The sequence below is a fragment of the Staurois parvus genome, unplaced genomic scaffold (assembly GCF_062004578.1).
Source record: "Staurois parvus isolate SC_StPar_1 unplaced genomic scaffold, SC_StPar_1.0 ptg000548l, whole genome shotgun sequence".
NCBI classification, from domain to species: Eukaryota; Metazoa; Chordata; class Amphibia; order Anura; family Ranidae; genus Staurois; species Staurois parvus.
In genome coordinates, this window is record NW_028318344.1 from 2,765,257 (window position 1) to 2,791,363 (window position 26,107).

The 26,107-nt window shown below is 42.1% G+C and overlaps 1 protein-coding gene across 2 annotated transcripts in view; it reads right to left on the reverse strand.

Moving 5' to 3' along the window:
• The window catches only part of SPHK2 (sphingosine kinase 2), a 59,656-nt gene that overhangs the window by 13,539 nt on the left and 20,010 nt on the right, over nt 1-26,107 (reverse strand). For both annotated transcript variants that reach the window (XM_089690958.1, XM_089690957.1), the window contains 3 exons: nt 10,947-11,096; nt 10,763-10,857; nt 6,021-6,136 (listed from right to left, as the gene is read on the reverse strand). In XM_089690958.1, the coding sequence (XP_089547084.1) occupies nt 6,021-6,136; nt 10,763-10,857; nt 10,947-11,096 (361 nt within the window). The remainder of the gene's footprint in view (nt 1-6,020; nt 6,137-10,762; nt 10,858-10,946; nt 11,097-26,107) is intronic.

The following is a 26,107-nucleotide window of genomic DNA, read 5'->3' on the forward strand; positions in this document are numbered from 1 at the left end:
TCCTATAAAAGCTTCCATCTTTGTAATCAAGGGCACCCCACTGCCAGTATTCCCCTAATGCACCTTTGTGGAATAATCCTGCTTTATCGGAATTGCATCAGCTTCCTGACGTGAAATGTTGGGCTCAGTTTGGACTCAGATACACACATCAGTTATTTTCCCCCGGGTCATTTAAATCATTTGCTGCCTTGTGGGCTGAACTTAACATACCTGCTACCTATTCTTATTTCTACCTTCAACTCTGTCATGCAGTTGCGGCCCAATTTGGCCCCAGGGAGGTGGCCCTGCAAACATACGCACTGGAGGCTGCTTTGTTGGGGAAGGAACACTCTAAGCTGATATGTATTGTCAGCTACTGCTACCCCTCCCAACTCCCCTGGCGGACAAACATAAAGAGCAGTGGCAATCTAATCTCCCACCACTACAGGATGAATCATGGCCCAAGGTGGTGGGGTCCCAAGTAACCAGTGTTATTTCACTGGTTATATACTATGGGTAGGCGGACATCTTCTCAGTGTCATAGGTGCTCTGCTGCTATTGGGAATTTATTTAATATGGTATGGGCCTATCCTGAGGTTGCATCCTTCTGGTCTTCTATCACTAAATTTATGGGGGACAAATTAGCTTTGCCTAATATATGTAATCCTAATAGATGTTTACTTGGCACTTTGGGGAGGAGGATCTCCGTGAATCCCAAAAGGTATGGACATGAATCCTATTCTTCTATGCCAAAAAATGTAATGCGCTACATTGGAAAAAACCTGAACCTCCTAATTTAGGATTGTAGATTAGATTGGTGAATTAATTCTTGCCGCTGTACAAACTGACATATTGCTAGAGATTGTCCCTGTAAATTCGATAAAATTTAGTCTACCTGGACCTCCTCAGCATCAGGAGATAGAGGTTTAGACTATAATTCATTTCCTGTAGCTCATGTAACTATCACCCCTTAGGGGGCGCCTTATGAGAAGGGAAGGAGAAGGAATGAGAAACATTTTTCCCCTTACTTTTGTGCTATATCTCATAAATAAAGGATAAGAGGCATCCCTGTCTGGTTCCTCAAAGTATGGGAAAGGATTCTGAACTGAACACTGCATATTCTATCACAGCAAGCAGTAGGCCATAGAGAACTGTGAGCAGGGCAAAAGATGTCCACAAAGCCCCAGTGGTGAAGGGCAAAAAGCAAATACTGCCAAGATAGTGTGTCAAAGGTTTTGCATATGTTGAAGGAAAGCAACATAGCTTCATGGGATTCTAGAGCAAGCGACTCCGATGAGTTGTATCATACAGTAGACATTGTCCCCGAATACTTGGTCTTTATGCATGAGTTGGCAGAAGTGGGTTTTTTTTCCCTCTAAGTCAGAACTTTCACCAAGATTTTTACGTTTATATTTAGGAGTGAAAATAGTCTATAGATCCTGAATGAGGGTCTGAATGTTTTGGTAACTGGAAGGGTTTAAAAAAGCAAAAAACAAATAAAACAACTCTCATTTTTTTTTTCTAAGGGGGGGGGGGGTAAAGGAAAGCACAGAGCTGTGATAGTTCGCATTTCAATTCAGATAATATTTCAATCATGCCAGTCATTGGAAACACCACATTTCACTCAGGCCTATGACACTACCTATTGCCACTCACTAACAGAAAATAAATTAGTCCCCTCATTAAATCATGAAAGAAGTGGAGCGAGGGGGAAGTGCCATATCTGCCATACGTCAAAGTGTTACTATCTAATAAGTGGATGCCACAAGTCTTGGGCAAAGAGGTAGGTGGGGTCAGCAGAGAATTATTAGGTAAGAAGCCAGAGTTCTATCACTAACAAGCTGGTTTGAGCCAAGTACCTTGGTGCCGCCAGTGAAAAGCCAAGGTGTAGATTTGGTACACATTGCCAGAGGTCAACAAAACAAAGTGTGCAGGTGATTGTAGGGCTCCCAAAACATAACATGGAGAGGTTTCAGGTTAGCATAAAGCCAACATTTAATGTTGACATGTGGCCTACAAGCGCCTGAAAGCAAAGGATAAAGGGAGGAGGTAATCTTGGATAGCCACCCCCAAGTGATGATAATGCTTGCCAGTATATAATCACAGCGAATAACTAATATTAGAAGCAACTAAGGCATAACCAGAGTCAAATAAGCAAGCTAAGGGCATGAATCAGAACAGGTGTAGAGCCATAGGGCATAGGGTAGGTGTCAGTGCTGTTGATAAGAGAGTCCACAAGTTGTTTGTGTCAGGTGCACCCAGTCAAGAGACAAAAAAAATACAGTGTATGCAAAAACTATTCAGACCCCTTCTTTACTTTTTTCAATTTTATGTTGCAACCTGATTCTACAGTTGTTTAACAACTTGCCCTCCAGAGGATTTACACCCCCCCCCCCCTTAGTGACCAGGCTAATTTTTGCATTACAGCGCTGCGTTACTTTAACTGACTGCACCCAAATGAAATTTATGTCTTTTTTCCCACAAATTGAACTTTCTTTTGGTGGTATTTGATTGCCTGTGCAGGGTTTATTTTTTTGTGCTATAAAACAAAAAAAGGCCGACAATTTTGAGAAAAAAAAATATTTTTGACTTTTTGCTATTAAACATGTACGGTAAAAAAATAAAAAAAAAAATAAACTTTCGTCATAAATTGAGGCTAAAATGTATACTGCTACATGTCTTTGCTAAAAAAACAAAAAAAAATCCCAAATATGTGTAAATTAATTGTTTTACATGAAAGTTATAGCAATTACAAATGGCAACATATATACTGGGATTTTTTTTTTTAAATTTGTATTAGTAATGGCGGCAATCAGTGTCTTATAGCGGGACTGCGGCGGGCATTCTGACACTGGGGGAACTGACTGTGTCACTGACATCCCCAGTGACACCAATACAGTGATCACTGCTAATAAAAGCACTGACACTGTACTAATGGCACTAGCCAGTAAGGGGTTAACATATGGGGCGATCAAAGGGTTAACTGTGTGCTGGGTGCTTCTCTGTATGCACACCCATGCAAAGCAGTGTGCACGAGTTGACAGAGAGGAAAATTCTGTTTACTAACAGTTCTCCCCCTGTTGGAGATGCTCGGCAATCACTGGGCGCCGGCGATTAATCACCGTCCAGGACCCGGTGACTGACAGCCACGGCCACGAATGGCGGCGTGGGTAGGGCATGCGCACGCCCCCTACCCAGAAATGCAAAATCACGTATATATACACACGTGATTTTGTGCACTTGTGCCGCCCTGTAGCAGTATATCTGCTATAGGGGCGGACGGGAAACGGTTAAAGTGATACTAAAAGACACACAGTTTATTTTCATTGTCCCTTTTCTTTCTGTATATGGATGATGGCACTATAATTATTTTAATTAAAAAATAGTACCATTTTACTGATCGATATAGAGCTGTCACATGACCAAGCTCTGTCTGCAAGGAAACATAAGGAGGAGCTTCTAGTCCTCAAAATAAAATAAATAAATTGATATCAATAAAACGGTTTTAAATCATCATATAAATATATATTTGAAATCAAATCTTTTATATTTTTGGCAATAACATGGGAGGGGATATATACTCACATGTGTAACTCTATAGTCCCAGGGGCTGCTCAGATGTAACAGGAAGGAAATACTCAGCTTAGAAACTCACTGACAACTAAGCATGTGCAGTAGCTGCCACCATTACTCTGCAAAATCCCCAAAACGGCACGAAGGACATAATCAAAAGAGGAAGATAGAGAACAGCAGGATCAACCAGGTTTTTTTGCAGAATACAGAAAACAAATCCCATAGTGGTTGAGTGAGTATGAACACCATGTAATACAGCATTTTGATAGTTTTTGTAATGTGGATTTACTTACACTTTAAATTATTTTTTTTCCTCATCAATCTACACTCAGTATCCCATTATGACAAAATGAAAACAGAATTATAGAAATGTCTGTGAATTTATTAAAGATAAAAACAGAAATATCCCATTGGCAAAAGTATTCAGACCCTTTGCAGCAACACTGGAAATACAGCTCAGGTGCCTCCCATTTCTCTCAATCGTTGCCAAGAGGTTTCTACACCTGGAATGAAGTCCACCTGTGGTAAATTAAATTGACTGGACATGGAAAGACACACACCTCTCTATAACAGCTGACAAGGTATATTGTTTCAGAGCAAAAGCCATGAGGACTTTTCTAAGAGCTGGTTGCCCGGCCAAACCAAGTAATCAGGGGAAAAGGGCTTTAGAGAGGTGATCAAGAACTTGATTGTTTTTGACGGAGCTCCAGAGATCCTGTGTGGAGATGGGACAAAGCTCCATAAAAGGACAACCATCACTGCAGCCCTCCAACGATCTAGGCTTTATGGCGGCGTAGCTAGATGGAATCCTCTCCTCATGATAGCCCACTTGGACTTTGCAAAAAAGCATCTGAAGGTCTCGCAGACTGAGGAACGAGATTCTCTTGTCTGATGAAATCACAACTGAACTATTTGACCTAAATTCTAAACTTTTTGTCTGGAGGAAATCAGGCACCGCTCATTACCTGACCAATACCATTCCAATAGTAAAGCATGGTGGTGGCAGCATCATGGTGTAGGGGGTGTTTTTCAGCAGCAAAAAATGGGAGACTGGTCAGGGCTGAGGGAAAGATGAATGTAGCAATGTATAGAGATATCCTCTATGAAAACCTGTTCCACAGCACTCGGGACCTCAGACTGGGCCGAAGGTTCATTTTCCAAAGTGACAACGATCCTATGCACAAAGCCAAGACAACACAGGAGTGGCTTAGGGACAACTCTGTGAATGTCCTAGAGTGGCCCAGCCAGAGTCCTGACTTGGAGACCTGAAAATGGCTGTCCACCGACAGACTACATCCAACCTAACTGATCTTAAGAGTATTTGCAAAGAAGAATGGTAGGAAATCCACCAATCCAGGTGTGCAAAGCTTGTCACTTTGTTGAAGCATCTTTGGCAGCAATTACAAAGTACTGAATAAAGGGAATGAATACTTAAGTACATGTGAGATTTCATTTTTTTTCTTCAAATAAATTCACAGATATTTCTAAAGTTTTGTTTTCACTTTGTAGTAAATTGAAGGCGAAAAATGAACGTAATCAACTGTAGTATCAGGCTGCAACGTAACAAAATTGAAAAAAGTAAAGGGGGTCTGAATACTTTAAACATGCACTGTACCTTTAAGATAAATTGCAAATTCTGGGGTAATGATGTGTGTCGTTGGGGTAATTTAATTGCTTGTGCTTGAATAAAGCAGAGATGTACATCCTAAAAGTTAAAGTGCATGTAAGGGTATGGTTCGTGTGCACATCCAAGCCAACTGTTCCTTAGTATAGAACCTCAGGGAATGAGAGAGGTCCTGAATAGGGTAAGTGCTTTAAACCACATATAGGTGCTTAGGTGCACTTGGAGCCAATGTATGAGCCGAAAGCATTATTTTGCCTTGTTTGCAGGTCCCAAGGAAGCAAGTTATACTCTCATGTGAATGGTCCCAAACAGTATAAACAGAGATTTGATATATATATAAATAAAATAAAAATTCTATTAATGAATAATATTTAGTGCTGTGCTCCCATGCTAAATTAATTATATAAAAAAACTTGCAACAGTGATTATCAGTTCATAATCAAACTATATACTCAAAAACATATTGAAATAACAAAAACAATATAATATGCCTTGATGCAAACAATTTCTGTGTTAAATGAACAGTCCTCTTGATAAATCCAAAAACTTGTGTCAGCAAATGGGGAAAAACATTGATGAATATTAATATATATTGCGCTCACCTCCAAAAATATATATATATATATATATATATATATATATATATATATATATATATATTCCCTACAAATAAAAAAATAAAAGTCCACACTCACTCTGTGAAAGGTGTCTTTATACACAGGATATGCTCTCCAACACAAACCCCGATTTAAATTCCTTCTTAGTGCATATTCCATTACTCAGCTCAGAAATTTGACTCCTGTGTGAACCAGCTCAATATCTCTGCTGCAAGAGATTTGCTTACCCTGCATTGTAGTTAATAGCTCCAGCCAAGGCATTTCCTGAGCCACAAGGCAGAATCCCAATAGGCATCTTTATTGCATCTTCCCAATCAGGGCGTTCCATCAAACCATTAATAACCTGAGCAGAATATACAATTACATTAGTGAGGAAAATAGGACAGCTCGAGTACACTAGCTGGAATCTAGTACTCTATACTATGATAGTTTGTTGGATTTCAAACGCTATAAAATCTAAAACTTAACTAGGCATTGAAAAAGCATGGAGTGCACTAATCCATAGCAGATAATCAGTGCTCAGCTATATCATCAAACTTTCTAGAAGATACAATTCTAGATTGGTGGTTATGGGTTACAAACACATTATTGGTCTTTGTACTCAAAGTACAGTGGTATATTAGTACTCAAAAAAAAAAAAAAAAAAAAAAAAAAAAAGTCATATAGAACAAAAGGTTTCCAACCTCCCAACCAGTAGGCCATCTTACTAGTTTTATAGAATAATTAACCTGACTAATCTACCATGACATACCGTTTCAGAAAATTATACACACACACACAAAAGGAACCAGAGCAATATTTACAGTTCTAAAAAAAAAAAAAAAAAAAAACCAACAACATACAGAAATGATTTACACTCAAGTTAATGGGTGATGACTTTTGATGCCCACATGCTACAAGAGGGGGAATTTAGTAAATACTGAAGTTTTATGAAGAGATCAGTGCTTTAATGTGACACTAAATATTTTTTTCCCAAAAAACAATCCACACACATCCACTACCTAACCACTTGAAGACCAGACTGTTTCACTCCCTTGCCATTTTTCAGTTTTAAGCACGGTCACATTTTTGAATGACAATTACTCATGCAACACTGTTGCCAACTGAAATTTTTATAATTTTTTGAGACAGATACAGTTTTCTTTTGGTGAAATTGAATCACCATTGTTTAAATGTTTTGCTACATAAAAAGGAAAAATACTGATATAATTTCCTACCTATCATAAATTCCCACACCCCTGAAGTACCAGTACAACAGTAACACCCACAAAAGGATACCATTTGGGAAAGCAGACACTCAAAAATATTTTCTGAACGGTATAGAGTCCCAAAATCTTAGGAGCACCTTCAGGCAATCTACAAACATAAAAAATATTTTAAAATATTACAAACAGTGAAGCGCTATCAGTGCTTCACTGTTTGTAATATTTTTTTCTGTTATAGTGTGAGGAGTGCACATTTTGTAGTGATAGCTGCTGATTATTTATGTTTATTTCTTTTTTTACATATATTTTTGAATAGAGCGTGGGGTTTTTATTATATAGTCTAGAAGCATAAAACACATCTAGTTTCCTGACTAGCTATCACATTTTTGGAGGCCCTGGAGCACCAGAACAGTGGAAACACCGATGAAATGACATTTTGGAAAAAAAACCACCACAGGTATGGTGAGTCTTTTGGCATGCAGAATGAAAATGAATGAAGTATGGCGATACCTTGTGTGAGACACTTTCACAGCGTAGCCACATAGGCCCAAAATCCAAGAAGTGTCTCTTCATGAGTTCTAGGTGCACGAATAAGCCATCTAATTTGCTGGCTACCTTTCACATTTAGAGTCCTTAGAGCACCGGGACAGTGAAAACACCCACAAAATAACCACATTTCAGAGAGTAAACATCCCAAGGAATTTTTTATGAAGCATGGTGAGTCTTTTGAAGGCTTAATTATTTTGCCTTACGTTTTTAGAAAATGTGGAAAGAAAATGAAAAAGATTTTTTTTTTTTTTTTTAAGTTGTCAATTTAATAAGATATTTTTCACACATTGTGGGCATACTTAGAACTTCACCTCAAAACAGATTGTGCGACTCCTGCAGAGTATTGAGAGACTTTTTCAATGTTTGGACTGATTATTTACTAGACATTGTACCTTGTGTCACAAAAATCAATTAATTGTACCAAAACCAGTGTGTATTGTAATGGCCGTCTCTGTACAAGTTGTCAGGAAATATAACTTAATGTAGCATCACCTATAGCTGTCCCATACTTATAAGCCAAACAAGACCAGCCTACTGGTATGTGGCTTCCCCCCAGAATGCCATGTTCACTGGCCAAAAAGTACAGGAGGCTAAATAAAAGATATCCTGTGGTTCCAGGAGTCCAGTTGTCCACAGGGGATGGCTGGGGCTGGTCGAAATGTAGACAGTGGGACATGCAGATGGGTCAGTTCAGGCAGCAGTCAGAAATGTGGTCAATAAACAGGCCAAGGTCAGTACAAGCGGCAGGCAGAGGCAACACTGCACTGGTGTGGAAGAGATCGGGAGCACTGTTGTGGGCTACATTGGCCTTGATGACACTACTAATGTGGTGGCAATCAGGGACACTGTTGACGCATGCACTGGTTCTGGTGACACTGGGACTGGAGTGACTAGCGATCAGGAACATTGTTGGTGGCTGCACTGGTCTCTTGTAGGTACAATTTTAGATTTTCTGTAGTACATCTCACCATCAGTACCTGTACGATGTCTCTTTCATTGTGGTGTTGGGGCAGGCTGCGAGACTGGAGAGTTTTATTGCATATATGACAAGAGTGCACAACCTCTACGTGTTCTGTTGTTTGGGAACTACAAGTCCCACCAAATAGACAGAATAACAAATCCACAGTGGGAAGCGCATCATACAAGGTACTTGTATGGTCCAAAAAGTCCCAAGCAGATAAGAGTCGTTCTGGCATCAAATAAAGAAAAAAATAAAAAAAATAAAAAGAAACCAATCCTTTGTCCAGTAATAGCAGTCCTCCCAGTCCTCTCGAGGAATATAGCCATGAGCTGCTTGGGGCCTTTTTGGACCATATAAGTACCTTGTCTGATGTGCTTCCCACGGTGGATTTGTAATTCTGTCCAATTGGCGGACATCTACATTGTTGATTGAGGGACCTTTCGCACTGCTGGCTGGATCCAATGCTCATGTTTCCCACTGGCCTCCTACGGAGCCATTGATGTTATTAATGGAACTATATACTTTGTCTCCCTGCAGAAGCGGGCTGCGTCCTGTTAAAACGCGTTGGAGAAACAAAGTATAAACTTGGAACGATTATGCTATGACATTCATGCTATTTCTCATTAGAGGTCAGCAACTACCAATGGTCACCAACTTCTAAAATGTTTAGATAATTGTTAGTGTCTAGGTCACTATCCTAGAGCGAGCACACAGCCTGTGAAATCAGGTGTTCTGACCTGGTCACTTGGTCTGAGTCAGCGAGTGAACATACTGAAGCAAGACGATCTATATGAAAGCCAGGGATTTAGGATTTCAGAAGTGCATCAATGACTGTTCACAGTATTTTAATCAAGAAAAAACATTGCAATAAAAAAAATTTATAACCAAAAGTTCTCCTGTCCTAACAAAAAAAAATTAATTTCAAAACAAAAATTAAAAAATAATAAAAAGGAATATGTTAGGAATTGTTTCTTCCATTGTGTAAACTACAGTATAATAAAATAAAACAGAAAATATTCAAACTTCTACACATGCTGTTCCCACACAACAACAAATATGCATGTGTAATGTAGGATCTTTCCTGTCCCTTCTGGTACAGCGTGGGAATAGCTCTCTAATCTGCCTTCAACGTGAAAGAAGCTTTTCTGTGCAGTGGTAATATTAGAACAATAGTAAAGCAAGAGCCTGCCAAAGGAAATAAATAGGCCGTCTTCAGACATTTTTTATAATACTAATGGTTGACAATATCATTTGATCTACCATTAAAGGGGGGTGGTGAAAACATGTTTCAACTATGGTGGTTTACCATGCCCCAAACCGCAAATGTAAACAAGCCCTTAGTGTCCTGAGCCCCCTTATAAGGCTGCTTTCACACTGATGCGCTGCTGTTTACCCGCACCACAGGTGCAGTGCAGTGCACCTGTGACTGAGGGTTAACTGCGCTTTGCCATAGAGTTCTATGAGATCTTGCAGTTATGGTGCACATTTTGAAAGTGCGACAAACCCGCAGAATATCATAGAAGTCTATGGCTCAGTGCAGCTGACCTGCAGGAAAGCCGCAAGTGCACTGTGCTGCACTTGCAGATCAGTGGGAAAGCAGCCCAATAGTTGTTAACCCACTTGGCACTTGGTATCACTCCACCTGGGAGAGGAGCTGGCGCCACAGAGGATGGATTGGCTTATGTGGCTCCTGCTCTCTCCTTGGCTGCCTGCTTTTTTCACTACGGGCGCTGGCTCGATGCACTCTGATGCTATGGGATAGGGCACTGCCTGGGACCACAGATGATGGCTTTTGATTTACATGATATGCATCTTATTGTTCACACTCGTGAGTGAATATTGACTCTTATTAATAACGTGGTTTCCACTGCACTTAGAAGCGCCCTCAAGCATTCTTCTGCTGTATTTCAGATATCCCTCTATCTGTGGAGGAGATGCTCTAAAGACTTTGTGGCCACTTTTACGATCATTTTATGGACATATTTCTTACTACATTTGGCTGCTGTTAACCCGGGGCCTGCTAGTAGCTTTTGCTTCAGAATATTAGGATTTTGAAAAACTACCAAAAAAAAAAATGTTGCTTCGGTATAACATTGGCTTCTGAGGGCATCTCAGCTTTAAAATGGCAAACAACCAGGCCGCAGCTGCAATGCAGATGGAGCTGAACACCACTTAAATAAGGTGCAGACAAATACTGTAAAGTTTCAAAGGAACTTTCCTCAGACTAATGTTTAAATGTAAATTTGGCTATTACCTCAAAGAGAAGTCCATCTCCAGAAATAACAACAATACCATCCCATTCTTCCAAATTGATAGCCTGTACCAGTTCTCGAGCATGGTTTTGCCTCTCTGGAAGCAACAACACAGAAGGGTTAGTCAAGTACCACAAACAATAATTGCTGAGGAAGAACACACAATTTGCAATGCATAAATCTCACCTGTTTGTACGAGATTGTAGCTGATATCTGCTTCAGTAATTATGGGCAAAATGTGTGCGTGACACTGCTGTAGGGCATTGCCGCGTCCACCACAAGGATTCAGTAATAGCAATAATCGCCGGGCTCTGGGCTGGAGATCCGGAGTAATTTCTAAATTTAAAAATGTCAACAGAAGAGCAGGATTAATAAAGTCAGATAAAACAGTAAAGTTGCGAATCGTCTTCACCGGTATTACATTTCAGATATCTTTTTCATGACTCTCAGCAGTCACCCATGTAGGTTGGGCCTTTGCCATCATTTGTGTCCGCATCAAAAACAAAAAAATGCACCATAAACATGCATTCCGAAACGCATCCGGAACAAAAAAAATTAAGGTGTGAACCAGCTCCCATTCTCTCTCACTTTACTAAATGCAGCTGATGAGAAGATAGATAACAAGGGAGGACGGGGAGGGGCCATGTGTGTAGCAATAGTACAATTAAATAAAAATTAAAAAAATAAATAAAAATAAAAATAAATGTGATATACCCAAATGTACAAAAATAAACCATTTTTAGTTTTTACAACTCAGTAAAAACTGTATAAAAACCATCTCATAAAACATACAGAAAAATAATCCTGGGGTACTTTGATCACTAGTAGTACTACAACCACATACGCAGCATGATTTTTCTATACATTTACCATCCCCTAAACAGGTTCAATAAGATCTTTGTGACCTCAAAGTGTTGTTTAATCGATTAAGGGTCGCCCTATAGTAGATTTACTGCTACAGGACGGCCCTTGTGCACAGGATCACATATATATAAGTGATTCTGCATTTCCGGGTAGGGGGTCGCTCGCGAGCCACACATGCTGCCCCGGGAGTCAATCACCGGGTCACGGCCAGTGATTACCCGCCGGCACCCAGTGATTACCGACAGGGAGGAAGGCTGCACTACTTACCAACAGCCGCCCTCCCTGTCAGTTTAGGCACACTGCTCTGGATGGCTGAGCAGAGCCATCCAGAGCAGTGTGCTTACAGTGAAGCACACCCCCCCCGCCCCCTAGCAAAACACTCCCAGCACACAGTTAACCCTTTGATTGCCCCTCACGTTTAACCCATTTCTGCCAAGTGCCATTAGTACAGTGTCAGTGCAAAAAGAGTGGACAGCATGTGGAAGATTTCAACCCAAAAAAACTTGAGCGGCTGGGCAGGCCCACCAAATATGGAGACATGTTTCCGCCATAGCACAGCCCCGAAAACAGCCTGGAGAGTAACCCGGGGTATACTTAGCAATCCTTGTCGGGACTAGGTACCATCGGGCCAGGACCTTGTAGTTAGCCTCAACTGCCACCAAGTTCTGTGAGGAGGATTTGGTTGCCGACCAAATGCGATCCCAATTGTGGGCTTAACTGGGATCCAAGATCCTTCTCCCACTTAGCGACATAAGAAGGGCCAGGGGAAGACTCAGGAGTTAGCAAGAGAGCATTCAGAGCAGAGATAAGGCCCTGCATATGTGAGTCATTATTACTTGAGCATTCGAAAAAGGTCATTTAGTGGTCAAAGCATCATTTTGCAGATAAAGGAGCATAGAAGTGCTTCAGTTGGAGGTATCTAAAGATTTCCGACGCTGGTACAGAATGTGAATCAGGCAGGGAGGGGGAAGGACTTGATATCAGTGCTAGTCAGAAAGTGGTGGGCTCAGATTAGGTTTGCTGAGGACCAATGTGTGAAAGAACGTGGAGAAGACCAAGTTGGAGGGAAGGCCGGATTCCGAAGGTGTGAGAGAAAAGAGGATTGTGCGATGATTAGATGGGATAACAGGATTTGATCCTATCCCAAAGGGATATATAATGGGATGTAACTGGATTCTGGTCGGAGGGCGGGGCCATAGTATATTGGCTACTGAGAGAGGATCGCAGTCAACTGATTCGAGAACAACCCATTGAGGGATCTCGTGTGTCGCATGGTATTTCGGGAGTTGTGCAAGATGTGCAGCTTGGTAGTATTTAGCAAAGTCTGGGAGGCCTAGACCACCCATTAATTTGGTCTTGTAGATGGTGGAACAAGGTACACGGGGCGAATAGAACCCCATATATATGTGTAGGTTCGCCGTTGTAGAATGCAAAGAAAATGAGCCGGAACAGGGATGGGGAGGACTCTAAACAAGTATAGTATCTTAGGCAAGATGGACATTTTAACCACTGTGATTCTCCCCATCCATGCCAGCGGCAATGAAGACCAGTTGTGCATAAGGCTAGTAAGACAAGTAAGCGTTGGCAAATAGTTGGCGGGATATAAATCCCATAGGTGTGCCGTCAGTTTAATGCCTACATAGGGAATAGACAGGTGGGACCAAAAGAATTGGAGAACCTGTTTTAAATTTGAAGTCTCCTGAGGGGAAAGGGAGATATTCAGTACCGTTGACTTTTGGGGGTTAATGTGTAGGCCGGAGATGCGACCAAAGTCTTGTAGAAGCCGAAGTAAGGAGGGGGCGGACGTCAGCGGAGAGGTCAAAAAGAAGAGTACTTTATCCGCAAAAAGACAAAGTTTGTGGTGAGACCCACCTATCTAGTCCACGTATATCAGGATCTGCTCTGATCAAAAGGGCTAGAGGTTCAATAGCTAGGGCAAAAAGCAATGGTGAAAGCTGACATCCTTGGCAGGTACCTCGTGATATTGGGAAAGAGGGCGATTTGTGGCCCAGGTAGCAGACACTAGCTGAGGGGCTGCAGTATAGAGAAGAGATCCAGGTTAAGAAGTGGGTTCCAAAACCCCAATGTTGCAGGATAAAATTGAGGTAGGACCATGAGACCGTGTCAAAGGCTTTCTTAATTGTCCAGGGACAGGTAGCAAGTGAGGATTTTGCGGGTACAAGCAATGTGCGAAAAGGAGGACCGTGCGTTGCACATGGTCACCGGCTTGCCGCAAGGGAATAAAACCCACCTGATCTTTATGGATTAGAGAGCATATTATCGGGTTCAGGTGAGTAGAGAGGATTTTCGCGAGAAGCTTAATGTCGATATTGAGGAGTGAGATAGGTCTATAGTTGGACCAGGCAGAGTCATCTGAATTAGGTTTCGGGAGCATGGTTATAGTAGCTGATACAGTTTCAGGTTTAAAGGACTGGCCGGCTAGGATGACGTTAAAGGCATTGGTTAGCACAGGAGAAATAAAGGTGGGCAAATTTCTAGTAATAGGAGGCAGAGAAGCCGTCCGGGCCAGGGCGCTTACGTAGCTTCAGGTCTTTAATTGCGTTCAGGGTTTCAGTTGGTGTGATCGGCATCTCGAGGACTTCCAGATGATTAGCGGACAAAGTTGGGAAAGAAAGGTGAGCGAGAAGATTTTCTGCTTGGGACTGGTCGAAGGGCTCTGCCTGAGAATATAACAAAGCTAAGCGTTTACGGAGGATCTGAAAGATTTGTGTAGGGTTGCTGATATAACTACCTTGATATATTTTCAGGCGGATTGGTTTAGCGACTCGGTCTAGTCTTCAGAGTGAAATGGCCAGGAATGTATCTGGTTTGTTTGCTTTGGTGTAATATTTGTGTTGAGATCTGCAGAGGGATAGTTCTGCTTGGTCCGTTAAAAAGAGGTCAAGTTCCAAGTGGGACTGTTCTAGAGCTTTGCGGTTACGAGGAGATGGAATAGACTGAAGCGCCTGTCCGATGCTTTTCTCTGTTGAGGGAGGATGATTTGCTAATACAGACCCCTCTAAGGACTGGTTTGTGTGTTTCCCATAATAGGAGAGGAGAGATATCTGGGGTGGAGTTTGTCGTCAGATACTTTTTAAAGGCAATCTCTACATCTAGGCTATGTGCAGGGTAAGGTAAATTATCGTTGCTTACCCTGGAGGCGTCGGTAGAAGAGGGGGTCAAGGAGCAGACAGATATGAAAACAGTGCTGTGATCCGACCATGGAATGGGGAGGGTATCTGAGGCAAGAAGACAAGACGAGCAACTGACGATCGTGAGGTTATGGTCAATGCATGAGAACGTTTTGTGTGGATGGGAATAGTAAGTATCTGCGTTTCACTGGATGACGCTCTCTCCAAGAGTCCATTAAGGAGTGGCAGTTCAGGAGTTGGAAGACATTTTGGAGCAGATGAGAGGGGTGGTTGGGGGGAATTATCAAGGAAGGGGTATAGGGTGCAGTTAGTCTCCACAGATAAGCAAGGTGCCACGCTTATGATAATCGATGAGAGCCAGTAGGTGGGAGAGGAACGGAAGAGGACCCTGGTTGGGAGCATAGTAAGAAACTATAATGACTTCAGAATCAAGGAAAAGTCCCGACAGGATGAGGTAACGTCCCTCTGGGTCTCCAATCTCAGTATGTAGCGTTAAAGGGACTCCTTGGAAGGCGATAAGGATACGTTTGGATTTCGCAGAAGCAGTGAAGACTTGTGGATAGTGGGGGCCAAAGAATGTAGGTGTGGAAGTGGGTTTGAAGTGTGTTTCTTGTAGGCAGACAACATGCGCCTTTTGTAACGCAAATGAGCGAAGACCTTGTTGCACATTTTGGGGGATGTTGAAGCCCTATACGTTCAGGGGTGCCATGGTGGAATGTGATCTGCAAATAGGTGGTGAGTCCACAATTGAGCACAGGGGGGGGGGGGGTAACGGTCCCGATGGGGGGGAAAGAGAGGGAAAGGTAAGAGCGGAAGGGGAGTCACACGGGAGTGAGATGGTGATGAAAAAAGGAGGAGACAGAAGCAGATGGGGTAGGAGGAGAGCAACAAGTCAATGGTCTGGCCCCCAGGACATACCATGAGCAGTCCAGGGGTAGCCCGGGCAGTACAAGAAGCACTTCCACATTGAGTTTTACCAATTTGCGGCTCATTAAAATATTTTTATACTGCAGCTAGAAGGAGCCTCTCCTCTCATTCCCTTGTTATGCATACAGAGCTGGCTTACTCTGGGATGGCTGCCAGCTAAATAGCGGTTACCCACTATACACTTTATTGGGACTTATGGACTGGTTACAATATACATGTGTGCGCTGACAATTTTATTGTTGCCAAGTCTTCCTGTATCAGCTTGTATCAAGCAGCCTTGTACTATGGCCTCTCACACAAAAATTAGATAAAAACAACATTGATTGCAAGGTAATCAGGCAAGATCTAAGAGAGACACCAGTTATAAATGCTTACTTCTTGGGGTGGGGGTTCAATTATGTCAACATGGGAATTGTTTCCATTCAATGAGATTTGCAGTTGACATAACTGCAAATGTAAGCATTCTGGCTTAGTGGTTAGCTTCATGTTTTTGGCAATGCTGAGCTTTGGAATTATGATTTTTTTTTTACAAACAAACAAAAAAAAAAAAAAAAAACCCATACATTCTTATCTCACTTAGCCACATATTTTACCCATTTGAGGACTGAACCATTTACATTTATGGCAGCAGCTCTGCGCTGGATCAGGTACCTAGTACATGATCTGCTCTTATAGGTTGGGGCTACGTATCCGCCACCCCAGCTGTGCTGTGATTCAGCACAGCACAATCTGATCAAAGGTTCCAAGCCAATAATTGATGGCTAATCGGCTCAGCGAATCACTGAACAGTGTGTCCAGTAGTGGTGAAAATTTGGGTGCTGAAACTGAAACATCAAAATGTACTTGGCCAAAAACCGAAATGCAGTTTTTAAAAATGAATATATATATTTTTGGAAAAAAATACACTTTTATTAAAAAAAGAATATATACCCCAATTGTTTTGTAAAATATGTAAGAGGATGTTACGGCGAGTAAATAGATACCCAACATGTCACGCTTTAAAATTGTGCACGCTCGTGGAATAGAGTGAAACTGAGGTACTTAAAAATCTCCATGGGTGATGCTTTAAAAAGGTCTACAGGTTAGCAGTTTAAAGTTACAAAGGAGGTCTAGTGCGACAATTATTGCTCTGACAGTCGTGGCGATGAACACCATTTACATATGTGGGCATGGGCTATGTATGCGTTAACCACTATGTGTGAGCATGGGGGGACTTTAAACTTTTTTTTTTAAATGTATTTAATGTTTTGTTTTTTGCACTGTTCCTTTTAATAAAAATTTGTAATCACTTTTATTCTTATCACAAGAAATGCATGCATCCCTTGTGATAGAAATAATTAGTGACAGGTCCTCTTTATGGAGAGATATGAGGTCAATAAGACCCCACATCTCTCCTCCGCAAATGTAAAGCATTAGATAAAAAAAACAAAAACATTGATCTAGTGCTTTAAAAAAATAAATACATTTAAAAAATGGCCGGAACCGGAAGGGACATCGCTCCAGTCCTCCAAGGGCATAGAGATGTGTGGCGGCCATCCTTCCTTCTCTTATATCTATGCCCAACACCGGGATCAATGGTTTCTCAAGTAAGACTGAACTACCGAGCGGCGGACGGGAATGTGGCGAGGGGCGGAGTTTTTTCAGCACCTGTATCAGTGCTTTTTTTTTTTCATTTCGGCGACAGCCAAAAGAGGTGTTTTCGGCCACCGGAATTTCGGTGCATCCCTAGTGTCCAGTGTTGATAAATAATACTGCTACTGTACACCAAGAAGCGATCTTGCTGGGTTTTTATATATATATATATATATATATATATATATATATATATATAAAAAACCACACATTACACACACACACACACACACACACACACACATTATACACACACACACGCGCTAGGATCCTCAATGCTGCGTGTGATCTTTTCATTTAAAGTGATATTAAGCTCAGATCTTTCTCTTCTCGGGTCCTCCATCAGCACTCCATGCACCTCCCTTTTGCCTAGTGCCCCCATTGGAAGCTGCTTGCTATTGCAGCACCCAAGCAGGCTCGCTCCCGAGCTGCTGCTCTGTGTCCATTCACACATGGAGACTGGCTCAGCCGATGGCTACTGCTGCTGTCTCAGCCAATAAGGGAGGGACCCAGGAAAGCCAAGTCTCTCATGCACATCGCTGGATCAAGACTGGGCTGAGGTAAGTTCAGGAGGGCCTGGGGAAAGGGCAGGAGGGGTGTGGCAGCTGCACACAGGTTTTTCACCTTCATGCATAGAATACATAAAAGGTAAAATACCTTGAGCATTTACATCCACTTTAAAGCACAAGTTCATCCAAGGCTGATATTTCAGGTCTGAGTAAAATGACAGGAGCATCACAGGCAGCATTGAGGATTCCAGCAGTAAAATGTCAGCACTTGGTTATTACCACTGAAAAGCACAAGTCCATCCAAGGCTGAGCAAAGTAGTTATGCATCTCCTCTTTTAATAAATTACAATATTAATATCCACCAGGCAACAAGCAGTAGGGAGATTTTTACCTTAATTTAGCAATACTAAAAGGTTCAGGGGTTTTTGTTTTTTTTTTTTTTAAAGGTTATATTTACCTGCTCTGTACAGTGGTTTTGCACAGAGTAGCCTGGATCCTCCTCTACTCAGGTCCCCCGCCAGCGCTCCTGGCTAGTCTTTCCTGTCGGGTTGGGTGCCCCCATAGCAAGCAGCTTGCTAAGGGGGCACCTGAGCAGCCGCGCTTCTGAGCCACCGCTCCCTGTGACCATTTACAAACACAGAGATGAAGTTCGGCCCCACCCCATCTCCCATTGTGTCACAGGCTGTGATTGACAGCTGTGGGAACCAATGGCTCCCGCTGCAATTTCAGCCAATAAGGAAGCAGAGACCCAGGAGAGCTGAGGTTCTGCTGCACATCGCTGGATCACAATGGGGATCAAGTAAGTATTAGGAGGGGTTGGGGGGGGACTGCAGCACAAAGAAGACTGCATGCATAGAATGCATGCAGGTAAAAACCTTGAGCCTTTACAACCACTTTAATGCATAGCATGCATTAAGGTAAAAAACAGACATTAAAAGCACTTTAACAAAATGATCACATGACTGAGCCTGGAACTATATGTCCCACAAAGACAAGTACCACCATAGGAAAGTACATGCATACCCATCCTCACAGAGTTTACGCTGGTCCCTCCACCCATAGCAGATGGGAATGCATGCATAAAAAGGTGGCTACAGCAGAGCTTCAGGGGATCCTGCAAGGCAGCATAGCCACACTAAAAATGAACAGGGGAGTGAAATTTCAAAAGGAAGAACATCTTGAAGCTTTACAGAGATTCTTCTCCCGATTCTCAGCTCCTGAATGCTTGAGGTGATTGTAGCCGTATTAGTGCATTTGCGACAGTGCTGTCCGTGATACTTTATTTGCACTAACATACAATTTTGAGGACAAGCTTTCGGGGTATGTCCCCTTCTTCAAAGTCCAAGCAGTACTATACAAATCACAAAGTTTCAGCAGAACGTTAGAAGGGAAAAGAAAAAAAAAAGGAAGAAGAGGTCCTGAATGAAACAGCGGGGAAGCAAAAAGGTAACTATGAGCACTAGGGGGATAACATGACAGTGAAGCAATGGTATTGCCCTATGTTGGCAAAGCATAGGTTCACTTTAAGAAGTATGTTAGTTTGTTGTATTTGCTCAAGCTAGAAATGTTTTATATAGCTAGTTCTATTTATTAAAGAAACATCACAGAGTACATCACAAGGAATCATGTGCTTGGAGCCACAAGCAAGCCGTCCTGAGGCAACTATACTGCGGTCAGCTGTATAAGCCTTTTTCATCGACATGAATGCAAATTCTGGGCTGCAATCCAGAAGAGCCCACATCAAGGGCAGACCATTCCAACCGTCTCCAAATTCACATTTCCCAGGGCTGAACAATTGTCAGCACACCATGCCAGGTCAATATATTCCCAAGACTTGCTCAGCTCAAATCGGAGACTATACAGGATTTTCAGTAAAAAGGTATTAAAGCTATTGCTGTAACATTCACACAAGAGTCATTTGTTTGCCTCCTGCTCTCTATTTTGAATATTTTATAACAACTAACTTGTACATTTAGAAATCTAATTATCCTCCCCTACCTAAGCTGAACTCCAGGAAATCTACAAATTCTTCCTCACATTTGAGCTGCGCCTGCAATGTGGGGGTAAACTGCTTCAGTATGTCCAGAGGGACTGGGCACAGCAGTTTTACTTACCCGGCCCTCAGCTTCTGTAGGCTCTACTACACTACTACTCTTCCCCTCAATGCTCCAGTGGTCTAAGGTCCTCTGATGTCATCTAGACTTATGCAGGGACCATAGCCCTGCACTGTATGTAAGGAAATCAAGGAACAGTCCACCATCAGAGCATAGGGGAACACTATCTGCCGGAGAGTAAAGGTTTAAGTAAAACGTCTTTTCTGTCTCAGACATAAAAGAGCAGTTAACCCCTTCATGATTTTCAGGTTTTCTGCAGTTTGGCTTTGAATGTAACTATTTCTGGAAAAATAGTTGAAGTATAACTGCTTAAATTCTACAAAAATCTATTAAAGCAAAATCAGCTCACGGTGAATAAAATTTTTACCAGTGGTCCTATAGTACAGGATTTTTGGCTCATCTACACATAAGATGGCCCTCAGAAGAGTGATCCATAGTGGATCACTTTTCAGAGGGCATTTGACAGGTGGTGAGGAGGCATTATGTCACTTTTTGTCTGTCACCTTTTCACCATCTCCCTAAAAGTCCGCACCCACCACGCCACAAATGCATGTATTGCAAGCAGCCCAAATGAATGGGTTGTGCTTGTTGGACAGTACTGCCCACTGAACACAACAGCAGGGAAAAATGCTCACAAAGTATTATGGCCCCAGTATGTGTATTACCCCAGTATGGCTGCCTTTGAAGCTTGGGGGGGGGGGGGGGGGAGCAGTAAAAACATGGCTCAACCCTGTGAATTTTCTGCCCCCAATCGCAAGGGTAAACTAAGCCTAACTGAGCTGTAACAAAATTAATGATGATGGTTAACTACACAAGTACAAAATGTAACCAATTCACCATCAAAACTTTTTACTTTTTCTACACATGTTAAAACTCTGCATTGGCTTGAGGCTGCATGCACACTAGCATTTTTTTTTAAGCTCCTAGAAGCAGTTATCAGCATTTTTTTCTGTACCTAGAAGCTAAATAGTGTTATCCTATGTGTCCATGCACTCTATTTTAGGCTAGTAGCATTTTCAAGCTTCAGCATTTAGGAGCAGGAAAAAAAAATAGTTTTTGTAGAGTTTTTGGGAGGGTTTTTCCGTCAGAAAAAAAAAAAAAAACCCTAAAATGCTCCTAAACGCAACTTCCACCCCTCCCTTACATGTACTGTAAAAACGCTAATAAAACCTTAGAGCTCCTAAACGCTATTAAAAACCACTATTACCAGCGTTATTTACCCAACGTTTTTTTTTTAGCTTAACAAAAAAAAAAAAAAATGCTGGTGCGCACGGAGCCTGAAAATGGTATTAAATCCCCAAAACATTATATGTGTTGAAAGCACACGCCCTGTGGTATAAGAAGACAGTAGTCCATTTCTGTATGTTGCAAAATAATTCTGCAACAATTTTAGGAAAAAATGAACACAAACACAATACAATTAAGTGTAGAAGAAAGGCGTAAAAAAGAAACGAACACTTCCAGATATTAAAAGTCACTAAATGTTTAACAAAATAGTCCTGGTATATAATAGAAAAGTCCATCCATAGGTTAGGTTGAAACATCGGTGCGGAGCCTGACTATGGCGGAGGCGGAGAGCTCGTGGTAGGAGCTCCCGCACGGGCCTCTTCCGACCGACCCCCCCTTGGACTCTAAAATTCCCCCCTAGCAGATGGAGCTCTAGAGGGTAGAGACCTACCTCGACCGGGCAGGTTCCTCTGGCTGAGCGGCTCCCCGGAGTTGAGAGCGGAGACCAGCGGAGTGTGGCAGGGACGCTGAGCCTGGACGCCGAGCCTGGTTGCCGGGTGACAGGGAGGCGCGGCCGGGACATGTGACCGGCCGCAGTGCACCTCTGGGAGGCAAGAAAGCCGGCCGCCCGGCCGGAGGCTGACAGGGAGCAGGAGAGATTCTGCTCTGCCGGACGACCTGCAATCCAGGGAGCCCTAACAGGCGGTCGATGGTGAGCGTCCCCAACAAAGACAAGGAAGAAGAGCATGGAGGAAAGTCCTGGAGGGTCCCCCTGAGAGGAAGAGAGCGGACCTGCTGAAAAGAATTGGAGGAAGGAGCCTGGAGCCGTCTCACGAGTTGGAGGGGTGAGTGAGTCTGGCGGTGGCCCCAAACACAAAAATTGTATAGAGTTGGAGGAAAGCAGGGAGAGAAAGAAAAGGGGGGGACCCCCAGAGAATAAGAATAAAAAATAAGGAGAAGAACGCAAGGTGCAGGCAAAGGCATACAGAAAGGTGGGAAGACAAAGCTGGGAATTCTATTTCTACACCTTATTAATTTCTTCGTTTTGCAAAGTATAAGTTTGTAAGAGAAAATAAAGGTTACAGAAGAAATGAAAAATAAAAGTGCAAAGGGAACCGGGCCTAAAGGGACACAAACGGGGACAATTAAAAAGTATGCATCCCAGGGAAATGTGACCCCAGAAAGGCCCCAGAGCAGAGAAGATAAAGGAGAGTCTGATTTAAGTATGCAAAATAGTCCTAAACAGTCAATGGAATTGGATATCAGTAATCAACAAATATCAGAGACAGAAAAAGAACTACAAATCCCAAATAAAAGAGAGATGACAGAAATGTTCAAAGATCTGGAGAGAACAATAAAGCAAGAAATGGTAAAAATTCGGAATGATCTGGGGCAGTTGTTGTTAAGAGTGGAAGAAACGGAGCAGAAAGTTAAAAGCCAGACCCAGATTATTTCCGAATTAGAGAAGAAGATAATTAATATGGAAAAAGCTCAGGAAAAATTGCAGTACAAGGTGGAAATTCAAGAAAATAGAGAAAGAAGGAGAAATATAAGGATAAGAGGGGTACCGGAAAGTTTAAAAGGAGAAATACTAGAAGAGATGGTTTGCAAAATACTTAACTCTAAAATGGGAAACTCTGAAATCGAAAGGACTAATATAGAAGGAATCTTTAGAAACTGGAAACTCCAGGGGAATCATGAGAAAGACAGGCCAAGAGACATACTTGTAAAATTTTATGAATTACAACAAAGGGAAAAAATCTGGAGGAACACTAAGGGAAAACCAGTAATAAAGTATGGAGAAATGGATATTCAAATATATGCGGACTTGTCATCAGAGACTCTCCGGAGGAGGAGAGCTCTGAGGCCTTTGCTGGAGCAGATGAAAAAACAGAAGGTGCAATATAGATGGGGAGTTCCGGAGTGTTTAATAGGATGGAAAAATGGAATAACAGCCCATTTGAGGTTCCCAGAGGACTTGAGAAATTTTTGCAATAGACTTGAAATGCAGAAAATTGAAATAAAGGGTTGGGAAGAAGAATCTGGGGAAGAAAGAGCAGAAAGAGGGGAGGGTTGGAGACAGATGGGGGAGAGGGGGAGGGGCGGGGAAGGAGAGTGAAGGGGAGAGAAGTGTGTGGTTTTTTTTTTGGGTTTTTTTTTTTCCCCCCTTGTCCCTCCAGCTTGACTCCTTTTTCCTCCTGTAGAAAGATGAGTAGAGAGGGGGTCAAGGGGGGGATCTGGATGGAGGGGAGGATGTCCATGGGATGAGTGAAGCCCTAAGGTTTAAGTCAAAGGTGGATGCTACTTCCACAAATGATGGTTAGGCAAAGTAAAGGCCTAAAAAGAGGGGGGAGGGGGGGGGGGAGGGGGGGGGGGGGAGGTGGTGTGGGAGGGGGAGGGGGGGGGGGGGGGAGAGGAAAGGGAATGGGGGGAGTATTGGGAGAGGGGGGGAGGGAGAGGGAGAGAGAAAAGGATAGAGGGATAAAAAACGCTCTATAGCAATAAGAAAGAGGAAGGGAAGGAGGAAGAGGGAGACGGTAGGAAAAGAGTAAGATGGAAGAAATCCAATATATAACCTATAATGTAAAAGGGTTAAGCTGCCCAGGAAAGAGATTCAGGTTATTTAAAGAACTTCAACATAGAAAATCCTCAGTGGTATTCTTGCAGGAAACACATCTAGAGATAGAGTCAAAGGTTAGACTGAAGACTAGACATTTTCCAACATGGTTCTATGCGGATTCACCAACTAAAAGAGCAAAAGGAGTTGCTATAGGCTTCGCAAAGAATATAAGGTTCGAGGTGGAGGAGAGATTAACGGATCCGGAGGGGAGGTTTTTATTTTTGAGAGGTAAACTACAGGGAATTGAGTGTACAATAGCAAATATATACAGCCCAAATAAGAGACCACAGAGGTTTATGAGAGAAGTGCTGAAGAGATTGATGGATTTTAAAAGTGGGTGTATGATAGTAGCGGGAGACTTTAACATCTGCATGGACCCACGGATAGATACCACTTCCTCTGTGAGGAGGGAGGAAAACAAATCCTTGAGAATGTTAAAGAAATTGATGCATGAGTGTCAGTTGGTGGACATCTGGAGAATTAGGAATATGAAGGAGAGAGATTATACTTTCTTTTCACACGTTCATGAGACTTATTCTAGACTAGATTACATATTAGTAGAACATCGAGTGATAGAGTGGGTGGTAGAAGTGAAAATTGAAGGAAGTACCCTGTCGGATCATGCCCCAGTTGCAATGAAGTTAAGATGGGGTAGAGAAGGGAGAGAAGGTTATGTATGGCGGTTGAATGAGGCACTTCTCATGGCGGAAGAGATTGGTCAAAGGATTGAGAGAGAAATTGAATGGTTTTTTGATGAGAATGAAACAGAGGATGTGTCGGTTGCAACGGTGTGGGAAGCACATAAAGCTTACATCAGAGGCCTACTTATTGCAATGGGGGCAAAAAAGAAAAAAGAGAAAAGATAAAGAGATTATTAAATGAAATATATGATCTTGAACAGGTGCATAAAAGGGAAAGAACTAAGGAGATAATGCAGAGGTTAATAAAGAAGAAAGAAGAATTAGAGAATGTAATGGAGGAGGAAAAAAGAAGAGTCTTTAATAAAATAACAAGTGAAAGGTACAGATGGGGAGATAGGCCGGGAAAGTATTTAATGAGAACTTTAAGAAAGAAGAAAAATAGAAATTATATTGAGAAAATAAGAAACCCCAAGGGGGAATTTGTACACTCAACCAAGGATATTGCTAGAATATTTAAAGAGTATTACAATGAGTTGAATAATATCATACCTCAGGATACGTTTAGGAAAACGGAAACAGTAAATAGAGAGAAAAGAAAGATATACCTAGAGGAGGCAGGCCTACCGAAACTAAGCGAAACACAACTGGACTCTCTAGAGGCAGAAATAACCACAGAGGAAATAAAATCAGCATTAGAAAGCATGGCGGGAGGGAAAAGCCCAGGTCCGGATGGATATACGGCCAAATACTATAAAAAATATAAAGAGCTTTTAATTCCCAAAATGAAGATTTATATGAACGCCTTGGGGAACGGGATGAAGATAAGGGGAGAGTCTTTACAGGCGAATATAGTATTGATACAGAAAGAAGGTAAAGATCCCTCACAATGTGCGAGTTATCGTCCCATAGCGCTGCTGAATGTAGACACTAAAATATATGCAAAGGTTCTGGCAAATAGATTGAAACAGCTGATGCCGGAGTGGGTACATGGAGACCAGGTGGGGTTTGTCTCGGGAAGAGAGGGTAGAGATAATGCTCTGAGATCACTGTTGCTTATACAGGAGGGCAAAAAAGGGAAAACCCCAATGATACTGATGTCGATAGATGCTGAGAAGGCATTCGACAGAGTGAGTTGGGGTTTTATGATGGACACTCTGGAAGCGTTGGGAGTGGGAGATAGAATGAGAGGGTGGATTGGAGAGTTGTACAGAGGGCCTACCGCTACCATAATGGTAAATGGAGGAAGATCAGAGTACTTTAAGATGTCAAATGGTACAAGACAGGGATGCCCATTGTCCCCACTGCTATACGTGTTATCACTGGAGCCCTTACTGTCCATGATTAGAAAGAACATAGACATAAAAGGAATAAAGATAGGTGATAGAGAACATAAGGTAGCGGCCTATGCGGACGACCTGATGTTTTATGTTGGAAACCCTAGAACATCACTTCCAAATTTAATGAAAGCATTGAGGGAGTACGGAGACCTGTCGAACCTGAAAATTAACCCGACAAAGACCGAAATCTTAAACATAAATCTCAAAAACAGTGAAAAAGAAAGACAAGTAGAATTCCCCTTCCTTTGGAGAGACAAAATTAAAATATCTAGGAATAAAACTATCAACCTCAAATAACCTTTATAAAGCCAATTATATAATGTT